The sequence below is a fragment of the Rhea pennata genome, chromosome 6 (assembly GCF_028389875.1).
Source record: "Rhea pennata isolate bPtePen1 chromosome 6, bPtePen1.pri, whole genome shotgun sequence".
NCBI classification, from domain to species: domain Eukaryota; kingdom Metazoa; phylum Chordata; class Aves; order Rheiformes; family Rheidae; genus Rhea; species Rhea pennata.
In genome coordinates, this window is record NC_084668.1 from 5,856,016 (window position 1) to 5,879,177 (window position 23,162).

Below are 23,162 nucleotides of genomic sequence, written 5' to 3' on the forward strand. Positions count from 1 at the left end.
GATGTGCAAAAAACAGAGGTCTAAGCAGAGCAAAAGTACACCTAACCTATAAACTTGTGAGCAGCTTTGGAGAGAAGTAGATGCTGATTTCTTTTCATTATCTTGCTCAGATGCAGCTTTGAAAGCAAGCTTTTCACCACATATTATGTGTCATAATACATTTCTAACAGCAACAACTAGTGTAAACAGCTAGTGATGTTGTTTCCTTCTTGTGACATGCACATATTTATAAAAGGTGTGAAGTTTGTGATATAGGTGCAATCCGAACGAACATTTAATAACATTTTGCTCTAATTGTTGTTCTTTACAGAATTGCTACCCAAATGCCAGCAGATGAATTGCCGATACAAATGCGCCATTACGAGGAACGGCACCAGGTGTTACTGTGACGATGGATATGAAGCAAGCAGTGATGGGAGAAGCTGCAGAGGTAAATAAGAAATATGCTGTAAAGTTAAGACCCAGGCTTCCTGGTGCTTCCTTGCAGATGGATAATAACGGAGCTGTAGAAATCTTCCGTGACTGGAGATTCTTTCTGAGATCAGCTGATTAAACTGTATATATCTACCCTTCCTCAGTGCTCTTCGTCCGGTGTTCTTTTTCCATTTTTGAAATACATACATTTTTAATTCTCTATTCAGATATTTTGTTTCTTGTTTTTTTTCTTCTTCTATAAGTAGATTGGTATGTGCCCACTGCAGTCGCTCCCCTTTCCATGTAATAGTGCTAGGCCAGATTCTTCCAAAATGTAATTTTTTATAAGGTCTTCTGATCTATAGTTGTCATGTTTTGTGATTGAAAGTATATCAGAGGAAGTAATTTCAACAGCAGCTTTTTAAGATATCAGTTTATTGCTTAAGCTTTTGATTGCTGTTAAATAGCATGTCTTGATTTTATAGTATTATGCCCATATAGCCTAGCTGAGAAAATAGTTCTATATTTGTTAGAGGAAGTTTTTGACTTAGTGAAGGTTTAATGTAGAAGTTGTGGCAGTTCCTTAAAGGGAACTGTAAGACATTTCCAGCATAAATAGATTGAGAAGGATAATAAATTATTCCCTCTCTTGAAATGTTGTTTCATTCATGGTTCGTGATAATTGTAAATGCAGGTGAAAGTGGTCTCTAATAGAAACAAGAGCCCAAATGTGTCCCTGACATTATGTAGATGCTAGATACTAATTGAAGAAATGAAAGTTTTTTCTATCAAAATTAATAGCAAATAAACCTGAAAACTCTTAATCTTCTATTTGGTTACTAGACTAGTTTCAGCAGGCAAGACCTGCAATAAGGTCAAGGTTTGAGAAGGAGAGAAGACAAAGCACCATATCTTAAGGACTTAATGAACTAAACTTTAAGAATTCTGATTTTTTGTTGAATTCTCTTATTCTTTTCTTTCTTTTATCTTTAAACAAACTCTGCTTACTATCCCTTTAGATTTGAATGAATGTAATACATATGGAAGCTGTAGCCAGGTGTGTGCAAATACAGACGGATCCTACGCTTGTAGCTGTGTGGAGGGTTATGTACTTCAGCCTGATAACAAATCTTGCAAGGTCAAAAACGGTAAGTTTTAAACTCTTTTTGCCTTAATGAAAACTTTTTGTGTGTATATGTGTTGGTTCTTTCTAGAGGATACTTGTGAAAAGATAGAAATGTATACTAAGAGGAGATGGACTTTCCCTCACTTTGTTAAAAGATCCCTTAAAAAAGCTAGAGCAATGTGCACATACTAAGAGAAAATACTGTAAGAGCATTATTAAAAGTTATTATATGGTTATTATTAATTAATATGAACTACTCAGTTCAGCCAAGATTAGAACAGTTATACCAATTTCCCTTTTTATAGTTAAGTCAAAGATTTTCCCCACACAAACAAAATAAGCTCTTTATTGTGTTAAGACAGCGGAGATGGTGACAAGGCAGAGGAAATTATCATGTGGTAATTGTACCCTTAGGATAAAAAAAGACATGAGATTGCTTTGTCCTTGAAATATCCCAAGAGGTGAATTTCATTATTAACATATTCATGCTAGGCTTTCTTTGTTACTTAATGCATATTGTCATTAGCAATAATAAATTGGGTATTTGGGGGGAATTAGTGAATTGTGTTTAATGAAACCATATTGTGCAAAGTATTTTCTTACTCAGCACATTGACTTAACAACCTTTCTTAAAAAAAAAAAGCCTTACTTATTCAAATGGTTCGACATCCTTGATGATTCAATACCCAAGTGTAAAACCCAAGTGTACATTTGTTACATTTTTATTTAGTCTTCTGCGTTTGGGGATTTTTTTAAGCCTTCTGCCGGTAGTTTGCCATTATAAAATGTGAAAATCTTGTGCTTTTTGAGGCTACTTCCCAGAAAAGGCATTGCTAAAGCGTTGCTAAATGCTCAGACTTGAGCACCAGTAAGCATATGATTTGTTATTGTTTCTATCAAACTTTGTATTGATCCACATAACATAGCTATAGATTGAAAACAAAATCACTGAGATAAGTAGTGTAATAGAAGAGATTCCATACAAAATAAAAGTATTTTAATATGCTTCTTCCTCCACTACATAAAAAAAATCAATCAATAACATAATTCTCCACCAGGAAGTTTTCGTGGTGCTAGTACAGGGAGGAGAAATGAGTCTGAGTTTCCTTTCTTGGATGCAGCAGGCTGTGCAACAGCCAAGTGCTGTAGAGAGCTGTCAGTGTCTTGGTGGTCTTGGTGAAATGAATCTCTTCAGCATTAATGGAGAAGAACTCCTCCATCTTTTGTAGTACCTCATCATATTTATTTTACATCAATTTTCATCTTTTCTGATATTTGCAGCAGGGAATCACTAGTCATTAATCAGAGAAATCACTGCGGAATAGTACAAATCAAGATCACAGTGCTGTGAAAAAATGAATGTTGCTCTTGTTACATTGGTTCTGTGCGTAAACATAACTTTTCCTGGAAGCAACACTGGATTAAATAATCAAGGTGTGGAATATTTAGACCAAATGCTTCGTCGTGCCTGGAGGTCTAAGAGAAGCTTGGCACAGGAATGATGGCGTATCTGTTACTGAATGCTGCAACAGCTCCAATGACTTGTACTAACTTGTGCTGCTTCACAGGACCCAGCTTAGGGGGTGGCAAACAGGGAAGTACCTGCATACCAGCAGGTAGCCTTCCTTCACCCTTACCATCACCTTCATAAGTAGACTGATACAACAACCTACTTTTCACAAGTTGCTGCCTTATAGGATCAGATTCAAGCAGGGAGGAAAGCAAGGTGCTGCCCTGCATGAATAAGGATCGATGAACAACTAAACAAGGACCATTCTGCAGAAAAGTATCTAAAATGCATCATGGATCCCAAGTCAAAATGAGTCCCAAATGCCCTATGGTTGGCAGAGGAGGGGGCAGGGACTATCCTGGTATGTGTAAGTAGGCTTATTCCTTGCAAGACATCATGCAAGGCCAACAGGGACCAGGAGGACTCAGGTATTTCAAGTGTGAAAGGAAGATAAGCAGCAACAGAGGTTTAGGTTAGGCATGGGGAAAACGCTTTCACGTTAATATCAGCGAACCTGCTGATGATACGAGTTGCTCTCCATGCTGAGCTCCTAGATGCAGCAGAGTGTAAGAGGACAAGTGACAGCACTCTTCTGCCGCGTTTTAGCAAACTGAGTTTGCTAAATATCTGCTGATAGACAGTCTAAGGTCTTCCTCTCCGTTAGCCTTCACCCACTGCCGCGGTGGATGCTGTGGCCGCAGTGCCGGGTTGAGCAGTTCGGCAGCCCTGGGGCACCCATGGGTGGACGTCATGGCCTCCAGAGAGCTCCTCCAGCTCTCCCTCCCTTTGGAGCCCATCACTGCCAAATGGCGTTTCTGCACGAGCAAATTAGCAAAGATGTTTGCAGAAGTTGCTCTTTTTCCACCCTTTGGGCAGCAAAATGCTTAGCTGTAAAGGTGGGTAGGTTTATACTTCATTAAATTCTGCATTTTCTTCCTCAGCTCATCTAAATAACTTTGGAGCCTGAAACTTTTAGCTACACAGTACTTTTGGGAAGGATGTTAAAATAGGTATAAACAGCTAGGGGCACACCATGGTTTATTTCCAGACTTTTTAACCACACTTTCTTTTATGTATAAAGCAGTTAATGACTTCTTCTGAGGTGAACACGAAACAAAATGTAGCTTTGCTGAGCAGAGCTCCAGAGCTTGTTTACAAAGATTTTATGCCTCTGTCGCAAAGCGTGCATCTGATGAAAAGAATATTTAAGGAAACAAAACAACAGAACTGGAAATCTTTAGCTTAGGAAAAAAGCTGTCTTTCTTCCAAAAGTACCTGGTATACTTTATTTCTCCATAGCCTCTCTAGAGAGAAACACCATGGGATAAGAAGCATTTGTCATACAAATATAGCGGGGTGAACTGATAATGATTAAAATAAAAATCTCTTTCTGAGATCTTAGAAAACATTCCTCACAAACTGATTTCGCAACACAGTTTTCTTTTAAAACCTCACAGAGCTAATTTTTGAGGCTTGAGAGTAAAAATAATCCATTTTTAGGCAGGTGGTAGATTAATTTTAAAAAAAGTGTAAAAAAAAAAGAATTGAAAAAGAAAAGTAAAAGAATTTACTTTCAAGGATTCTTCTCCTGGGGTGCACATTACAAAGTTGCTGGCCAACCCTGAATTCTGCTTTTCTCCTTTTCGTATGGATCTAATGAAATCCATCTGCTGGCATTTGTGAAGATGATCTTCCGCAGGAGACCTGTGTCTGTGGGCGGCAAGGCAAAACTCCTCGGTTTCGTATTTGTTGTGACATCACTTATTGATCTGTAGTTTAGACAAGATCAGGGAGGGAAGAAATGCAGGTCTTTCATCTTTTTCCACTATTCTATCTTAAACATAATTCAAAGGAAGGTACTTTCATTTTAGACAAGTGGGATGAATCGTAAAACTTTCCTGGATTAGAGGGCTATTCGCTTCTTATCTTTCATATAAAAGGAAAAGAAAACCCTGGAAAGAAGAACAGTAATTCTTCCTAGCTGCATCCTCTAAACTTTTAAACTTTATAGATTCCGTTCTTGAGAAGTGGAAAAGTAGTATATGTGACTGAAAAACCTGAAAAGATTTCAGCTTCTTTTTTGTTTTTATCTGCATTATGCAATGTTTATACTAAGATGCTTTATACAGATTTTTTAACAATTTTTTGTGTAGGTTTATGATGAAAATAATTTTAATTAGACATATTTACTTATTTTTAAATAAATGACTAGCACATCAGTGTTTACATGAGCAACACTGGCAGAAATATTACCCAGTATACTGTGAAAAAACACGATTAACTGATTCAATCCAATGAATTATTGCTTCTCTGGGCTGCTTGAAAAATAAAATTTCAAGCTCAGTAATCTGGTTTCTGGGTAAGTTCTGCAAGAATACAGATGTGTTTTAAATGTTTAATAGCGCCTGCAAAGTAGAAGCTCTTAGCAGTGCCAAGAATACTTACGGTTCCTCTGTCTGGAGCCAGGTTTGATTGCGAGCGCTGCGCAGGAGTTTCGACACTAATTCTTTTTCAGAATTCCCTTATGTCTCAGACATTAATACTAAAATACAACCTTTCTCCGGAGTTTGGTGAGGTATTAAATCCTTGTTATAATTTTCAATAGGTCAGTTCAGAACGCTTCGTGGAAGGAAATGGTTCTCTGTTATAGCTTTGCGCATATTTCTCTTTTGAGAAAAGCAAGGCTGGGGAGCTTCGCCTGCGGCTTCGCCTTATCCCACTTCACAAGAAATTGGTTTTTTTAAACAAGTTCAGCTCCTTCGATCTCTACATACCTTTCAGATTTTTGAAATGCTTTTTTTTTTGTATGGGTGTCAGCGATATATTGTTGGAACTGAACGTGAGAAAGGTGAGAACAGAAAGTAAGTTGGGAGAGGGATAGATTTCAGGAAGTGTGGTTTGGCAGGTGGGAACGCGAGGTTTCCTGGCGAGAGAAAATGCAGACGTCACCCGTCACCGTCCCACGCGTTAGGGAGAGAGAAACAGGAGGAAAAGTGTCAGTGAACGGCACCTTGGAGAAGAATACCGGCTGATCCACTGGAGAAAAGAGCATTTTCGGTAGCAAAGTAAACAAAATGCAAACAGATGCTTAAATAAAAGTATGTTGTACCGAAGAATAGGCTTTAGTGCCTACTCCTGTGGATTTCAGTGGAGATCACTAAGCAGCGTATTCACTAAGCATATTTTTCTTTTAAGCAGACTTGCTGATGAGGTATTATTTGTCAGATTCTTCGATGTATGTAATTTTTTTCTCCATTCCTTCAGCTAGAATTGCTCAGTAAAATTTCAAAAATTTTATTGAGTATAATGTTGATTGAAAATACTACATTTAAACACAGCGTTTAAACCCTGATTTATTCCTTTGAATGTAAGCAGATTGCTTTGGGGTGAGAGCTCTTGACTTAGCAACACAAACATTTTTCACATATGCTTGGCAGTTACAGTGTGAGGCTATAGGTTTTAGGGCAAAATTTTCAACCTACAGCTTCTGAAAGTTTGCCCACTTGCCAACATTACGTACTTTCCCAGATGAATGGGATGTGCTGTAATGTTGTTGACCATGCTGCAGGGGACAAGTTTCCATTAACTGACTGCTATGAACATATCTCATTGCAAAAATAGACATCACTGTTGCCCAATTAAATGTAAAGCAAGTGTAAATAATAATTTCTCAGGGAATTTCAGTCTCCTTAAAGGTACAAAGAAGTTCTACACAATTTTGTGTGGGCACCTTATCTTGGGGGTCAGCATTTCTGCCAAGTCGTCAGTAACAGCTTTAGACGTTCAGTGAGGCTCAGTCAATTGGGTCCTGTATAAGCATCTACTCTATGTTTAAAATCGTACTCTCATCTGGAAATATTTCATCTGACAGCACTAACTTGTTCAGTATTTCTTTGGCACAGTCCATCTGTTGTCACCTTTGGCATATAAATAGGTGCGAGTCGTTCTTGAATTGCCTGTTATGCTTCCATAGATTCTCTGCAAAAGAACAAAACAGGTAAAATTCATTCTGTCCATCAAGCAGTCATGAAAATAAAGCAGATTCAGGGTTATGATGACACCTTGAACAGGAAAGATGAAGGGTATGATGTGGGAAAACACTTTGCTCCAGAAGTAGTGTGGCAGCTTCTTGCATCGGCTCTCGAGTTTGCTGTTATCAACAGCCTGCAACCCATAGCACTACAAACCTATTTGCCCCTCTAGGAGATTTCTATATTTGTGTGGCTCTAGGTTAATCATTAGCTGAAAAAATTTTGCTGCTTGTGGTGGCAACGGTTAGAAGCAATGTTTTCTATTGCAATTAAAGATCAGTTTGTTGGTGGACGCCTTGTCCAGCGGGTAAGGTAGGTCCCCTGTAACAGCAGCTGTACGGGGAAGGCAGCGACCCAACGCTAGAGTCTCCCGGGAGAGCTCAGTCAAAGCAGAGATCCATTCTTTGCAGGCAACGATCTGCTTTTATGAGAGAGAGGCCTTCCTATGTTTTAATCCTAGCCTACAAGAAAAAAATATTTGTGGATGCTGTGAAAATCCCACTCTGCACTTGCCCGTAACTTCCAACAGCTGGGCTTTGGGTGCTGTAGTTCATGGTTACCCAATCCTGTTTTTAAGGATATCTTATTTTCATGTCTTCCTCTCTCAGGGGATCTTCCTCACTCTTTAGGTATTGCTGTTTTCTTCATTATTCACACATTGTTCAAGCATTGTTATATATTAGTAGCAGGACTTCTGATCAAAGTGATTCAGGTGAATGTGACAAGAGGTCCCACTTTGACTTGCATGTAATACTCTATGAGTTGCTTCCCCTTATGTGTTTTTTATCATAACTTAAATGTTTTCCTCGTGGAAACTTCACATTCTCTGTTCCCTTTTTGCTGTCAAGACACTCCCTGCATAGAGCTCTCTGCCCTGTCTTATGTCTGTCATGTGTGTGATGTAGCCAGGTTTGACTGCATTGGTCTTTCTTTAAGCTTCATTCACTCGGTTTTTGTCTTATTTTACAGACTGAAATACAAAAAGTATCTTATTATTTCAGGTATACTCACAAGTTCTTCAGCTTTTCCTGACCTATCTCCTTTTATTCTTTTAACAATGTCAGTAATGCAGATAGAAATGATTTGCATAACTTGAATTTCTTTTTATGATTTAGATATGAAAAATGTTGTAATAATGATACTTTGAATTTAACAGAAGCTATGACTGGGGTAATTAATTTTCTTTAATGATGTGAACCATTATAACAGCAGGATAAAATAGACTCATAATTTGCTATATATGATGGGTATAAGAATCAAAACAAAAAGGCAATTTTTATGTCTCTTAAAACATGCAGGTAAAAGCATATAAAACTACATTAAAACTGGAAAGATAAATATGGTCTATTACAGTCTGTTAACACTTTAATTTCTCTTCGCTTTGTTTTTAGAGCCCACTGATAGACCTCCACTTCTGCTGGTTGCAAAATCTGAAACAATTGAGGTCTTACATCTTAATGGAAGCAGTGTGTCCACCCAAACTCCTGTGAAAGGATCTACAATTTTTACGCTAGATTATATTTACAAAGAAGATACAATTTGTTGGATTGAGTCAAGAGATCCTTTAAGTCAATTGAAATGTATCAAGATAACAAAAGCTGGGGAGTTAACAGACGAATGGATAATAAACATTGCTCAACATCTTCACAGTAAGTATTTGAGAGTCTTTTAGCAAAACAATATAGAGTGTCTGTCTTTGCTAACTTGCAGGAAATTTTATAACTGTTTTAGGGCTTCCTGTTGAAGATAGTCTTAACTGAAACTTTTATGTTTCACTCTGTAAGATATCCCAGTTTTTTAAAGATGTGCATTTTTATATTCCAAAAATAATGTGTGGAAGGATAGTCTTACAAAAGCAGGTCAGTACAAAGGAAGAAGAAATGTAAAAGGCCTCCTTTTCTCTGGTGACGTACTACTACATAAAGCTTGAAAAAGATTCTTTGCTACTGAAACAATGCTTTTAACAAGGAATTAATGAGAGACATGCGTATCACCTTTGCTGTCAATGGTCATAGGCATGATAGTCCTTGAAAATAATAAAATATTTTGTGATTTACTGGAAATAGATTGCTGACTGTTTTGCAATAAGAAAGATTTAACTTGTAATACTGAAGTAGTCTTCCGCACTCCGTCATTAGTTTTTAATCATCTTCTCAGTTGGTGAACCCTGCTATCTTCTGAAGGAGTTGTTGATCCATTTAGATATTTTTATGTGAATAGACTACAAAATAACATACAATTAAAAATGCAATTTTCTTCATCTTTCACGGAGGAGTTGTCAGCTTGCAAAGCACAGCACTGAAGAGTGTAATGATGGTGTTAATAAGAGGCTTCAGAAAACTCAGAATGGGAATCTCCATGACTTTACCCTGGACCTCATTTTTTAAGTAATCATTTAAAGTAGAGATGGACATCAAAAAATAAGTCTGAACTGATCTCGGACTTTCTGACCGTCCACTTGAGGAATAGTCAAATCACAGATTTGATTAGACCTCTTGGAGGTTCATGTCAAAGTGGTAAATTCTTTCAAGAAATTGTGCTTTAGACAATCACAATAACTGCTGTAAGATGTGGTTATTTTTCCAGGGTAAGAGATCGATTTTTACTTATTTTTCTAATTCCATCTTTATTATGTAGAAAAATAAATTGAAAAGGATGAGGGCTTTGGGTTTTTTTTGTTTATTTTAATTAACCATTTAATTAACCATTAACCATTCATTGTGACTCTACTATTTTTACAGAACTCTTTGATCCCAAATGTATAGTTGTATTTTTTTAGCCTTTTTCTTATTTTGTCTGCATTTTTTTCTATTGTGTTTTAGAGGATTTTTCATACTTTAGGTAATTGAAGAGCCCTAAGAATCTCAGTGGTCGTATTTGAGTGCACCTTCTTAATTCACTCTGTTACTGTTATTTTATTTTATTTTCCTTTTAGTAAGAACAATCAGATTAACTGCAGTCCTTAACAAAATTTGTTTTGTATTGAACTGCATGTGTATCTGTTTTGTCTCTTATCTTCATCATCAAAGTGGATCTTAGTGCTGTGTTTTTAGTTTTTCGCCGTTCCTCCTCTGCATTCCTGTCCGTCTGTTGTCTGCATGTGAGTGGAATTGCTGATTTCTCTGGTGTTTGGATCTGCATTAGCACATCTGTTTGCAAAACTGAGGGTTTGAAATGAACACAGTGCCTGGAATTAATGAGCTAATCATTTTTCATAGTGTTAGTACACATCAGCATGGACTCTGATGTTTTTCTGGAACTTCAATCTAATCATAGAGTCTTGTTTAAATTAAGAATCGAAATTCCCATGGACATGTATTGACTGCAGAGACTTGTTCCAACTTACTGTTTAATTTTGGTTTAGGAAACAGGGCAGCGGGCTTGGGGCTCCCACTGACAAACTCTAGATTTGGCTGTGGTTGGGCTCCCATGTCCCTGGCTCCAGCCTCAGCAGGACAAGTAGTATGAGAGCTGCTCTCGCTTACGGCTCTGCCGGTCTGCTCCTGGGGCAGCGGAGACGGGAGCCTCAGCATCTTCAAATGCTGTTTCAGCCTCAGCATCTTCACATGCATATTCTCTCTGGCAGCTCGAGCTCGTGCCGAACAAATAAATGGTCATGCCTCTGGAGCTGCTCATAGGAAAATGGAATATATATTCTCCATAGGAAACTTCTATTTCTGTGAGATTTGGGGGGGTTCTTTGAGGGTTTTTTTGTGCTTTTTCTAGCAGGGCTATTTATAAACTCTTAGAGAAAAAAGAAAAATTATTCTTAGCAGTGTCCGTAGGATTTTTAAATTTATTTATCCTAGTTTTATAATCTGTTCTTAGTTAGTTGTCTGGATGAAAAGATATCATAAAAGATGTCATCATTTGCATATGACACAAAAATTGGTTGAAAAGTCAGTTATACAAAGTGTTTGGGACTGCTTGAAGTGGACTTATTCAAAATGTTTGTTCTAGCACAAGCAAGTATAATGTCTTGTAATTAGGATCAAAGAATGTAGATGATATTTTAAGATGAAAGACTACATTTAGGAAAGCAGAGACCATGAAAATACTTTGTTTTCATGATAGATTGTATAATACGAGCTCAAAGTAGTGAGTATAAACCCTGGATTTACAAAAGAAAGGAAATTACAGTCCTTTAGTATCTAGCATTTTTCCTCAAAGACTGTCCAATATCATTTCATTTTGGTATGTATGTGTCCCAGACAGATACAACCAGATTCTTTTGAAGAGTAGTGTTAATCTGGCCTCCATCTATCCCTTATTCTACATGAGGATAGAGAAGTAGGACAGGCTCGTCCTGCACTCAGTTGTCACTTGCTGCAGGAGAGCAGGGTGAAAATCCAGTGCTGGTATTCCTCAGCCTTAGTAAGCTAGTTGTTGTCTTATGAGATTTATTATATTGTTGATATTTTTTTTGTTTGCTTGCGTGATAGGTTTCTTTGTTCAAATAGGAATAGGTTTCCATAGGCATGGTAATGTCAGCACAAGCATTTGTGTCTCAGCCAAGGCTGAGTTTGGCATGTTGTTTCATCTTTGTCTCTTTAAGATCTAGGAGTTGTTGAAAGTGGTGCTGGAAAACTTCCTACAGGAAAGATTTTTGCAGACAGTGCATGTAGGCTTTCGGGGAAGACACTCATACAATCATGAAGATGCAAGTCCTTTCCAAAGTTGCACTGCTTCTGACCTTAGTATGGAATCGCCTGCCAGTGCTTGTCAACCGCGGGGAAGCTGGCAAGAGCAGCATCTTCTGGATGGCAGCAGAATTCTCTTCTTCCTTGTTTTAATAAGCATTTTGCTTTTCTTCATCGGTACAAGTACAAAGCACCCTACTTGCTCTCCATACAGGCTCTAGGGATTGCAGTCTGTGCTCTTAGGTGCTATTCTTGTTGGGCAGAGTATAGCAAAATCTCTCTTTGGGATGCTACTTCAGAGGATGATATTTTCTGCTTGGATGGTATGTGATTCAGGTTTCCTTTGCATTTGGTTACCACAGTACTATTATTTTACTCCACATAGTGTCTCAGTTTTAATCCAGCTAATTTCCCTAGCCTTCCCTGCCACAGCACAGGGAAAGAGTCACTGCAAGGTCAGGAACAAATGACTGGGATTGAGCTGGAAGTCTCCTCTGGGTATCAACCAGCGTCTAAGCTGGCAAGTACAAAATGCACAGAAGGAGATGTATCGGCCTCTCTACTCAGGAAATTTTGCACTTTCTCCTTGCCCTTACCAGGCCCATTTGTCCTTCTCTCTTCTTGAATGTGGTCATTATGCAGACCATGAGGTGGGGGTCCAGAGAAAGGTACCTGCAGCAGAATGGGAGGACAACCAGTATCAAACAGTGTCCATTTGGTTACCTTCTTGGTTTTTCCTGTGGTCCCGGTTGCCCTAGTTCCCCCATACACACATGCACTCACGCACGCAGGCAGACAGGCAGGCAGGCTTGCCTTTCTTCTGAGCTTACTCAAAAATCCCCAAATAACTCCTTCTGAAAGGAAACAACAGAAAAGAAGTTTAGAATGTGTTTTAGGGGAATTTGAGGAATTTTCTTGGTAGTGGTGGTGGTGATTTTTGTCTCCTTTTCTTGGTATTTTGAGACCATACAGAAACAAACAACCACAAGCCCAAATTTCCACCCCCATCTAAGACCTAAAACACATCCTAGCAGTGATTAACCACAACTACGAATGCTGTGCTGCTCAAAATACCAACAGTCACTTGGCATTTATAAACCTCAGTCACTGAAGAAAACACTTAGTACTAAGGATGGAGCTTCCGTCAGCAAACTTCCTATAAAGTTCCTAGGAATATTCATGAGAAATCAAAGTAAAGTTAGGCTTACACAGGAGGAGAACAACTCTGTAGGGTTTTTTATTTTTTCCCCTATAAAAGTCTGCTCACTGAGCGTGTCGCCAGATAGGTGTAATAAGCTGTCATATAGTTGTAAAATGTGATTTTACTTTTTCCTCTGTGGTAGACAGCCCTGTTTGAAAAAGGCAACCTTTGTGGAGTTACAGGTGCTGAGACTTCAATTAAACATCAGTTTAATGAGGGTCTAGCTCAAGCACTCCTGGAATCATTTATTCCCAATATTTGTCCTATCTCTCTGAACTCTTTCTTGTAAATGAAAGCGCTAAATTGTTGGAGATGAAGAGGGTATCCTAAAGAAAAGTCACGGTTTACTTGCCTGTCTGTGACATCCACTTAACAATTCTGGAGCGCTAGCTGACCTGATACAGTTGTTCTTACATTTCTGGGGACATAGGAAAAAAGCTACTTCAGGAATAGTCGCCTCTCTTACTTTGTCCAGAGGTGTAGTTGTGCAGAGGCAGGACAGAGCTGAGGTCACCTTGGTGGACCTAACGTAGCCTGAGAGGCTCTTGTGCTGTGGTTCTTGCTGAGCTCTCCATACATTCATTCATTCTTCATTCTGGTGCACCGAGACTTACAGAACCTCTGATCTAGGTATGTGTTACAGCCCTAGTGAGTGGCTTTCCTGAGGCAATATGGACTGTCACGAATCACAGGAAGCAGTGCCACCTGGTAACGAACGGCTGCGGTGCAGCTCTTCGCACCGTGCAACGGCAAGATTATCTCTAGAGACTCAAGCCTGTCCAGAAACTTCCTTTCATCAGTTTTATCCTGTCTGTAGCTACTGGCTGTTTTCTCTGGTTATTGATTAAACATAGCCTTTATAATGGTCATCAGATTTGCTAGAAGAGTAAGACTAGTTCAAACCCTCTTGTTAAACACATTCATTCAGTCTTTCTCAGAGACAGTTTGAGATGTTGCCTCAAGGTTTTGGGATATCTATGTCAGGATCAGTTTAGTATCCTCCTTCAGCAACAGTAGATATTGCAAATCCATTATGTTTTTGTATGAATATATTCATATATTCAGGTGTATATACCTGTTCTTGATGTTGTTTGCACAAAAGTTAAGCTATAATCTATGATATCACAAGTGCTAAGAGGGTCTTGTATATATTAGCTTCTAAATGGTTGCTGTGAACGATCCATCTGCATTTAGGGAATCTTTTGGATATAGCCCATTCAATTTGCCGTGGGAACTTGTGCTACCTGCTTGAATAGTGTCCCTCTAACACTGAATTTTGCCATTTTGAGGCACAAACTTCCATGGCAGATGCTCTGAATTGGTGGAAGTTCCCTTCAAACTTAGGTTGCCTGCATTTAATCCCTGTTGACAACAGAGTTATTTACTGGCTGCTTATTAATTGGCAGGAATGGAATTTTTCAGTCATTCAAAGATACTGGCCTCAAGTGTGTCTTCTTACATCCCACCCCTTCCTTGATAATGAATGTTTTGCACCAGGGAGAACTTTTAAGAGCAGGCTGACTATTTTCAACAGCAGCAGAAGGATTTTGTAAATAAAAAATGAACACTTTGTCATAGTATCAGTAACCTTTTGTAAAACAGTACATATAAATTTATCTTTACCCAGCGTAATGCTGAGGACCTCTTTCTCTATGTTTGTCTATATATTGAATGTATTATTCTGCTTGTAAAACATAAATGTTTTGTGTTTTGTTAGCAAGGCTCTGGAAGATAGTTCTTTACAGCCCCCACAATTATTTTATTCTAATGTTATAAATGATTAGGTTGCTGTAAATATAAAATGCAAAATTTTGTCCTGAATGTTTTGCAAATGTATTTTTATCTCACATTATAAGAACAATGAGATATGAGTTAAAAAAAAGCAAGTAATACTTTTCTATAATGTGGAATTAAATAATACATGTTTAATGGGATTAGACACACATTTTCTCATAAGCCTTTGACATTCATATGCACCATGTTGGGTAGTCACTGGTACTATTCTTTTTAATATGATTTTCACAAAAAAAAATGATCTGAACTTGTTCTGCTTCTAAAAATTCACTGTGGAGCTCAGTAGTCAGCAAATTTCCAGGGAGACGAAGACATTTGCATAGCAGAAGCTTCTCGGTGTTCAGGAAAGATGCTCCCTCACTCCCCCGGTTCCCGTCTGGCTGAACTGTTTCTTTGCTTTCCGGTGAAACTAGAAAGACCTTTTTCTGCAAGTGAAATAAAGCCAGAATGATGCTACCGTCCAGAACAAGACTGGTACCCTCTTGTGATGCTCTGTGGGATCCAAGCAATGGTTTTTGGCTCCAGCAATTGTGACAGTTCTTCTGCTCTTTCTGCTCCAACTTTCAGGCTCTTGAGATGTCCTCAGTATTCAGTGAAGCTTGTCTTCTTCTTTCTTAGAGCAAGGGCAGGTGCATATGGGAGCTGTATAAGAGATGATACATACTTATAAACCAGCCACGTTGGTGGCGTTGGCTACGGGCTTGAGGCTTTAGGTGTACATTCTTAGAGGTTATTTTCAATGGCAGTGCCTAATTAATAATTTAGTATTAAATACCTTCAGCTAACTGTGTGTTTGTGAACGTTTTTCATCTTTTCTTGATACTTTTTATAAATTTATAAATTTCCCATTTTTGATAATATCTAGGGCTTTTCTTTCTAAGTGCAGCTGTTTCTTTGTAATTTAGTGTCACACAGGATGCTAATCAAGTTTGTTCCAATTACACTAATTGACAGCAAATTTACCAGTTACCTCCAAACATTAATTTATTAATGCAAATATTTTACTCAGATCTTATCCAAAAAAAAAAAAAAAAAAAATTAAAGCGAACCGTGGCCTTTCTTTTTACTTAAGGTACTTCATATCATGTCATTAAAATTAGATCTTCTACCTCCTTCAAAGCTGCTTCAAAGCTTCTGTTGTCTTTATAGTAAAGACAGAAGCATGAGAGAAGCTATAAGCCAAAAATACTGTTTATTTACATTTGTATAGCAGAATATGATACCAGTTAAGAAGTACTTGAGCAACTTTGGGCCAAATTTCAGTCCAGATAGACAGTTATCCAATAGGTAAAAATGTAACTAAAGAGTATATTTTCAGCAAAGATCCTGGGAACTTCTAGGATTGTGCAGTGCTTTATCTGCTACATGCAAAATTGCATATGCAGAACATAACAAAGTGACTGGTATTAGTGAGTTGGCACAGTCATTGCGAGTGACTTTGTTCCTTCTATGTCAGATGTGTAGCGATACAAATAAGTGCCTGCTCTTTCGTTTTTAGGGGAAGCAATGGTTAAAAAAACACAAAAAACAACAAAAAAACAAACAAAACAAAATGCTGCTTACATATATTATGCCATGGAAAGAGTACAGGAATAAAAAACAAGTGTTACAAGTTGTGATCCTAGCTGGTGACGTTTACTATTGTTTTTATGTGTTTTGCAGTGCACATTCTGATCTAATGGCTTGTTGTGAAGGGTTAATAAGGATCATGTTAAATTAATGAAAATTTGCGTTAATAGAAGTAAAGCTAAAGTGAAATGAAAAGTAGTCTCCACATCTTTGCCTCTGCTTTTTAAGAAATTATGTAAACGCAGCCGCTGTGGGCTCTGCTGGAGTGCTTTCGGTCCGTAGCGTAGCCTGGCTATTTCTGTGCGCTGTGATGCAGACCCACCAAAGAGTTCGTGGGGTCAGAATACAGTACGGGCTTTGCTCTTTAAACAGCGCTTCATCAAGAGCTCTTGCAGGAAGAGGACATGCCTATTTGCAAAAGTTGATAAAACCGTGATTGTTATTTGCACTGCGGTGGGCAAGGTAAAGTAAAAACACCAGCTGATGTTAGGGTTTAATATAGGATATAATTTTTTTTTTCATTTTTAACTGCTTTGACTGGCAGAACCAATGGCTGACTCAAAAAGGGGTTATCTCCATTTCATAGAAATATTGTTTGGCTTCAATCTTTTACTTATGTTATGGATCTCTACTAAAAATTGAGTGAATTTGATCAAAATTTTTTTTCTGACTACCTTTAGAGAAGGATCTGAAATGCTGAAAAGCTTTAGGATCATGTCAGTATTATAAAACAAATAAAATGGAAGAACAAATCCTATCCATCCCTCTCATTATTTGTGAGTTAGGTATAACAAAATAAAAAACTTGATTTTTGCTTTACAGTTTTTAACAGCGGTTTTAAGTGAAGCGCTCGTTCTGAAACTGAGAAATTACATCTAACAAACCTCACATCTAACAAATCTTTTGAGTGGAGTTAATCACTTTTACTAAAGTCAAGTTTAAGCTATATAATTTTCTTAGTTCTGGAAAGACAGCGTCAGAACGGTTGTAAGTAATTTAATGAGTAATTTGTGCGTTTGCTCGGAGCTGGAGCCCTGCGTTGTGGCAGCCCGTCCCGAGCAGCGGCAGCTTGCTGGGCTGCGGTAGGCGTTCGCCAGGGCAGCTCTCGAGCTGATGTTGCACGTGGCATATTCTTTGCACGTGTAATTGCATAAAGATTATGTCACATCATATAAGCAAAAATGACGAGCTGATCTGTGAAAACTTACAGTCGCAGCAACTCTCATCTCTGGGAAATGTTTTACCTACATATCTAGTTCCATTTTTCAATATATGTGTGTGTGTGTTAGTTAATATGTCAATAAATAGAGATAGTATAGAGAGAATGTATTTATAAAGATCAGTGCTATTTTCCCTTCAGTTAGGAATATCCTGAAAATATTGTGCATTTTCATTTCAAGGGTCTTTCAAGGATATAGCAGTTATTCACTAAATATGTTCAACTAGTTGCAAAATTCAGGCTTGTTTAAAACAGACATTACCACTACATTAGCTTCGGAAATAAACTCTTTGGGAAAAGATGACTCAAGTAAGATAAAGTAACGTGAAAATATAATACTGGTATACATTTTTATAATAGTCTGTGAATGCACTGCAATCCATATTCTGCATTTTACTAAATAGCTGGTCACAGTGCATTGTGGAGGGGGGGGTTCTTTTGTGCTAGCATATTGTGTAATGCCAGTATATCCTCTCTTTGCAAGTATTGGGACCATTTCTTTAACTGTTTACAGGAGAAGGGGGATGGTTTAGAGAGAAAGGCAGCCTCGTCTGCTGGTAGTCAGGACATCGCTGTTTTTCCTGAGACTTACTAGATGACATTTAGCAAGTAATCTTCTCTTTTCCCCTCTTACTGTAAAATGAGAATAACAGTATTTCCAGATGTCATAGGGATGCTGTGAGGTTTAATAACGGAAATGCTAAAAATGAATAGGGGATATACAGAGCAGGACTAGATAGCACAAAGTACACAAGGCTTCTGAATTTGAAAAGAGGAGGGATTATGGCCACGTATCTTTCTAAGGTGGCTAGTTAAAATATTTTGGAAGAGGCTGTAAACTTTTTGAAAGCAAAGTTCGAGTTCTGCAAATATGAGAGCATTGTATGTGAGTCACATTTCTGGAAACAAAAACTGCTTGAATGGCTCATAAGACTTTTTCGTGGCCTCTATGATGGTGTTCATTTTTAAGATAATGGCATTCTTGTTCAGGTAGACCAATATTTGAATCTACCACTACAATGAAGACAACAGAAACCCACCAAAAAGCAATGATGTCCAGATGCCATGTCAAAAACGTATAGAAAAATAATTGAGGCATATTCCTAAAATAATTCCTTTAATTTGGTTTTTTTTCATTATTGCAAATAAGTTAGCAAGAAAAAATAGCAAATAATTGTAAAATTATTTTAGATTTCAATTTATAAATGCCTCAACTAGGCCTTGATTTTAAGCCTGGACAGTTATCTCCTTTTTGATCAAGCCAAAACAACAAGGAACAGGATACTGTTTTCGGTTTGGACAAAGTGGAAGAGATGGATGAAAAAAACATATGGATGAACAGGAAGAAAGGAAGGATGGGAAAACAGTAAGATGAGCATGCATTTATTATAGGCAGCTGGCATTCAGCATTCATAGATAGGAAAGGTTTTTTATTTGTTATGCCCAAATCATAATATAAGGTAAATAGTGGTGTTAGGTGATGCTGTACAGTGTTTGCAGAAGTTTTGCAGAAGTACAAGCATGTTGATGGCACCGGCTGTGTCAGTGATTCCTCTGTATCGTAGCAGTAGGTGCCATGGAGGTGATGATCCTTTCTGAAGAGCTTTATTTGTTTTTGGAGGCAGGGAAAGAGATGAAGAAAATGGCTTAATGCCCTTTAATATAAGAAGTAATTTCATTTTTTCTCCTTAGTAACCCTAAAAGAGGAGGTCATCTCATCTGCTAAAGTACATGATGTGGCTTTGTTTCAGAGGTGTTATGTGGCGGGATGAGATATATGTCTGCTAACTGCACAGGTTATATTTTTTATAATTAAAATTATTTAAAATCTTTTTCTGCAATTCATATAGTAGTAGTTCTCATACTGGATTTATATTGGGATCAGTATGCAGAGTTTAACTGTATTTAGTTCTTTAATAACATTTGTGTTTGTTCTTATTTGCAAGCACATTTTTTTAAGAACATATTCCTTTTCCCCTAAATGTCTGAGATACAGAAAAAGACTTCCATGCTCAGTGTCGTATATGGATCAGAATGAAATCTGCTGTTGTCATTATTACCTTCTGATTAAAATTGAATTGAATGTAATAATGACCTTTAGGGAAAAGAAGCAGGGTGATTTGTAACACTAGGTTATGTTATGTATTGCATATTTGTGTTATCCAGGCAATATATTGCTAATAGCAACTGTATTGGGCTCAATATGAAATTAGCCTATAAAATTAAGACCTCATTTTGTCTGCAAGAGAGTATAGCATACGCTGACTCTTGTGAACCAGTGTTGTCTGACAAGTGTCACCTTCTGCGAAAACGTGTAATACGAGCCCCCTTCCTTCCCTTCCAGCTGACTGAGATCGTTGCCTTCTACATTAACCCCCACACGTGCTCCTGGAAGTGCCGTGCTCCACCTCCGGGGTTAACCGGCTTGCACTTTCCTCAATTACTTTGTATTGCAAAAGGAACTCCATATTTTATTTATTTTTTTTTAATAATAATGAACTGTTTAGCGTCTTTGTGGGAAAACGTTTAAGTGACCTTGTTTGCGTGTAGGGGCTGTTGATGAGGGGCGTACGCGCGGCCGGCAGTCCTCGGCGGGGGGAAGGTTGTACGCTTTTGCCTTTGACGGAGGATGCTAAGCGAGCCCAGTGGCACAAGCTAATGCAGCACGGCGCTCTCCCCGCAGCAGCTCGCGTAGCCCGCGCGCTTGATGGGATGCCTATTGCGGCTGAATTATGCTTTAATTTTAACAGTGGATGACTTAACTGCTTTGAAGTAAATAACTGGGTTTGATTTACAGTCTCGGCAGATTTATAAGAAGCTTTTGAATGTGCAGTTGGAAAAAAAAAGAGTGTTATAGCTCTGTACCTCCGTAAATCTGTCTTTATTGTTCAGCACGGATGCAGGCTCCTGGGACCCCGCTACGCGTTCACAGTCGTTCGGCAGCGTGTTTGAAACTCAGTAATACGGAAATTAGCAGTGTTACGGTTTTCGACATCTCTTACTTGTTTCTGACGTGAGATTGGCAGCAGGAAATTCACTCCTTGATCCGCCAAAATCTTGATCCTCGGGATTAGAAGACAAATTCATCCAGCCGTTGTTTCACCCTTTCACACCTCTTCCTTTTACATTTCATCCGGTGGCGTGATAATAACTAAGTACATGAATCACGGTACAGTAACAGAAAATTTCACCCATTTTACTCATTCCAGAAACTTGATGTACTATGAGGTAGAATCACTTTACGACGTGAGGACAAAAAGAAGTATGCTAGGAAATTTTGAACCAGATTTTGCCACTCTGTTGTAAAATTCCTGGCAAAAGCACCAAGCCCAAGCACCTGGGACCCAGCATCATCACATTTCCTCTGCTCTGTAAGCAGAGGATTTTTATAAAAAAAGATATATATTTTTTTTTGAAAGTTCTGTAGATCCCACGGTTCGCGATGGAAGAAAGTTTATAATTAAATTACATTTCTGTCATAGTGCCTGCTCAAAGTTCAACCTCGGCCAATGCAGCATATCTTAATATTACCTTTGCCTGACTGCCATCTGCAGTAGCGTGCCTCATAGCAACCTGAGAAACTAAATCATAAAAGCCTAAAAATGTCCAGCTTCCCTAGAAACAAAGGAGGTCTACAAAAGGAGCAGAGCCACCAGTGGGAATTATTATTATTTATGTTTTGAGCTAACCAGCAAACTTATATAGCTATCTGCTGTACAGCTTAAGAGTCCAGAAAATTGGCTTGTATGACTATATCTTGTCGTTGGTGCTCAGATATTAGTATGTGAAGGACTGAAAAGGACCTGGTTGGCCAGCTTGTGTCGCAGTCTTCTGCAGTCTTTTGAAGTGTTTTGAACTACTAATTCCAGAACTATGAAATCGTGTGAAGTTTCTGGAGTTAGATCTTGTCTTCTTGATTTGTGGGCTGCGTCCAGCAGAAGGATATAAACACTATTTTAAACTGGAAGAAAAATACCCAAGCTAGTCTGGAGCTGAATGCTTGGAGGAACTAGACAGGTTAGATCGCTGAGAGAGAAGATGTCGTCGTGAGCTATCAGGATGCTTTTGTTAAGTATTCATAATATTGGGCTTATGATTTCTAAAACTCTTGAGTTTCGGGAAACTGCTATTGTACAAATGTTCACATTTACAGATTTTAAAAATGTCTATCTTCTGATATCCTGTAGGTTTGGAAGAACAGCGTTTGTATTTGTAAGACTGTAACCCAATTTATTGAAATTTATGTTACTCATCAAACAAGGGAAAAACTTTCTTTTCTTTTGAGGAACTTGAAGTCTGGATGCTTTAAAGTGCTTACTTATATTTAATATTTTTTAGATTTTGCATTATACTCTTTACAAACAGTAAGGGGCTGATTTCTCAAAAGAGTTAGTTAAGGGAGATGCATTTGGAAAAGATAGATGGATATCTGTCATTTCATTTTTGATTTTTAAACATCTTCACTAATCATGCAAGGCAGGGTTATTAAAAGCTTACTCACCAATATGTCTAGTGTATTGAATGGTGACATTTTAAATAAAAATCATGTTTTGTAAATGGAACTATGGACATAATTATGGCAAATTGCAATCAATAGAAGAGGTGCAGAAAAATCTATGCCACCATAAACTTGCCCAAACCACAGTGTCAGCATCAAGTTGTCTGGGCTGATAACTAGGAGCATCGCTCTCCAGCGAGAGGCTCTGCAGAGGCAATGCGTTTGCAGGACTCTCAATATGGTACCTCGGTTTTGAAAGCCATCTCATGGTTTCGGTTTTGACTTAGCTGGAAACAGAAGATCCTTCCTTAATCAAAATAGAGTAAAGTTAACTAAAATAGAGAGGTTGGCTATTTTTGATTCATTAACCAGAAGCAAACATGGAGTGTACCCATTTTTGGAGTGTTTTTAATTTTGATGAGATTTCATCCAAAATCATGGATCTGAACTTTTGCTCAGAGGTTTCTAAGAAAGGCTCCAACTAGTTTAAGTTCCACAGTGGCGTTTGCACAGACCAATCCTCACATTTAAAACAAGTGATGGTTTCACTGGAGTTTATGAAAACTTAATAACTTAATTAATAATTTTTCCATTGCCAATCTTTCTTCAGCATTTGGAGGGAAAAAAAAAACCCTATTTACATGATACTAATTTTAATAGCCAGCAGTTATGTTGAATCTTTAATTAGAATGGTATTATAAATAAAAGACTACAGTGATGTTTTCCCCTCTCTTCTGTGAAGATCTTTATTTAATTTATTTAATTTTAAATTAAATGATACAGTAACACATGCAGGACAAGGTACATGTCGTCCAGTATGGTTCTGATTGTCATAAGCTAGGTTTCAGCCATAAGGTGCATATGTCCCCCTTGAAGATTTAGCCGTCCTATATTTAATGTAAAATTGCTGTTTCCTCTAAAGGTATAATAGTATTTGTGTGTTAAAAGAAGAAGCGTACAGGCTTACATTTGCTGGTGCAATGCTCTTCTTCAATGCTTCAGGGACTTCTGGAACTGTGTGCACGAAAGAAAAAAAGATTAATTACTTCAAAGATGTGAGTGGACCAGCTGTCTGTATGTATCGGGCTTCAGTATATGATTTCAGAAATAGCCATGAAATTAATTTGGTAACTTCCTGAGTGCAAAAATGTATATTTAAA

At 37.9% G+C, this 23,162-nt stretch overlaps 1 protein-coding gene across 1 annotated transcript in view; it reads left to right on the forward strand.

Moving 5' to 3' along the window:
- The first annotated feature begins 318 nt into the window (after positions 1–318).
- LRP1B (LDL receptor related protein 1B) overlaps positions 319–23,162 on the forward strand; it is a 339,912-nt gene continuing 317,068 nt past the window's right edge. The window contains exons 1-3 of the mRNA XM_062578228.1: positions 319–430; positions 1,434–1,562; positions 8,473–8,730. Of these exons, the coding sequence (XP_062434212.1) occupies positions 334–430; positions 1,434–1,562; positions 8,473–8,730 (484 nt within the window). The 5' untranslated portion in view covers positions 319–333. The remainder of the gene's footprint in view (positions 431–1,433; positions 1,563–8,472; positions 8,731–23,162) is intronic.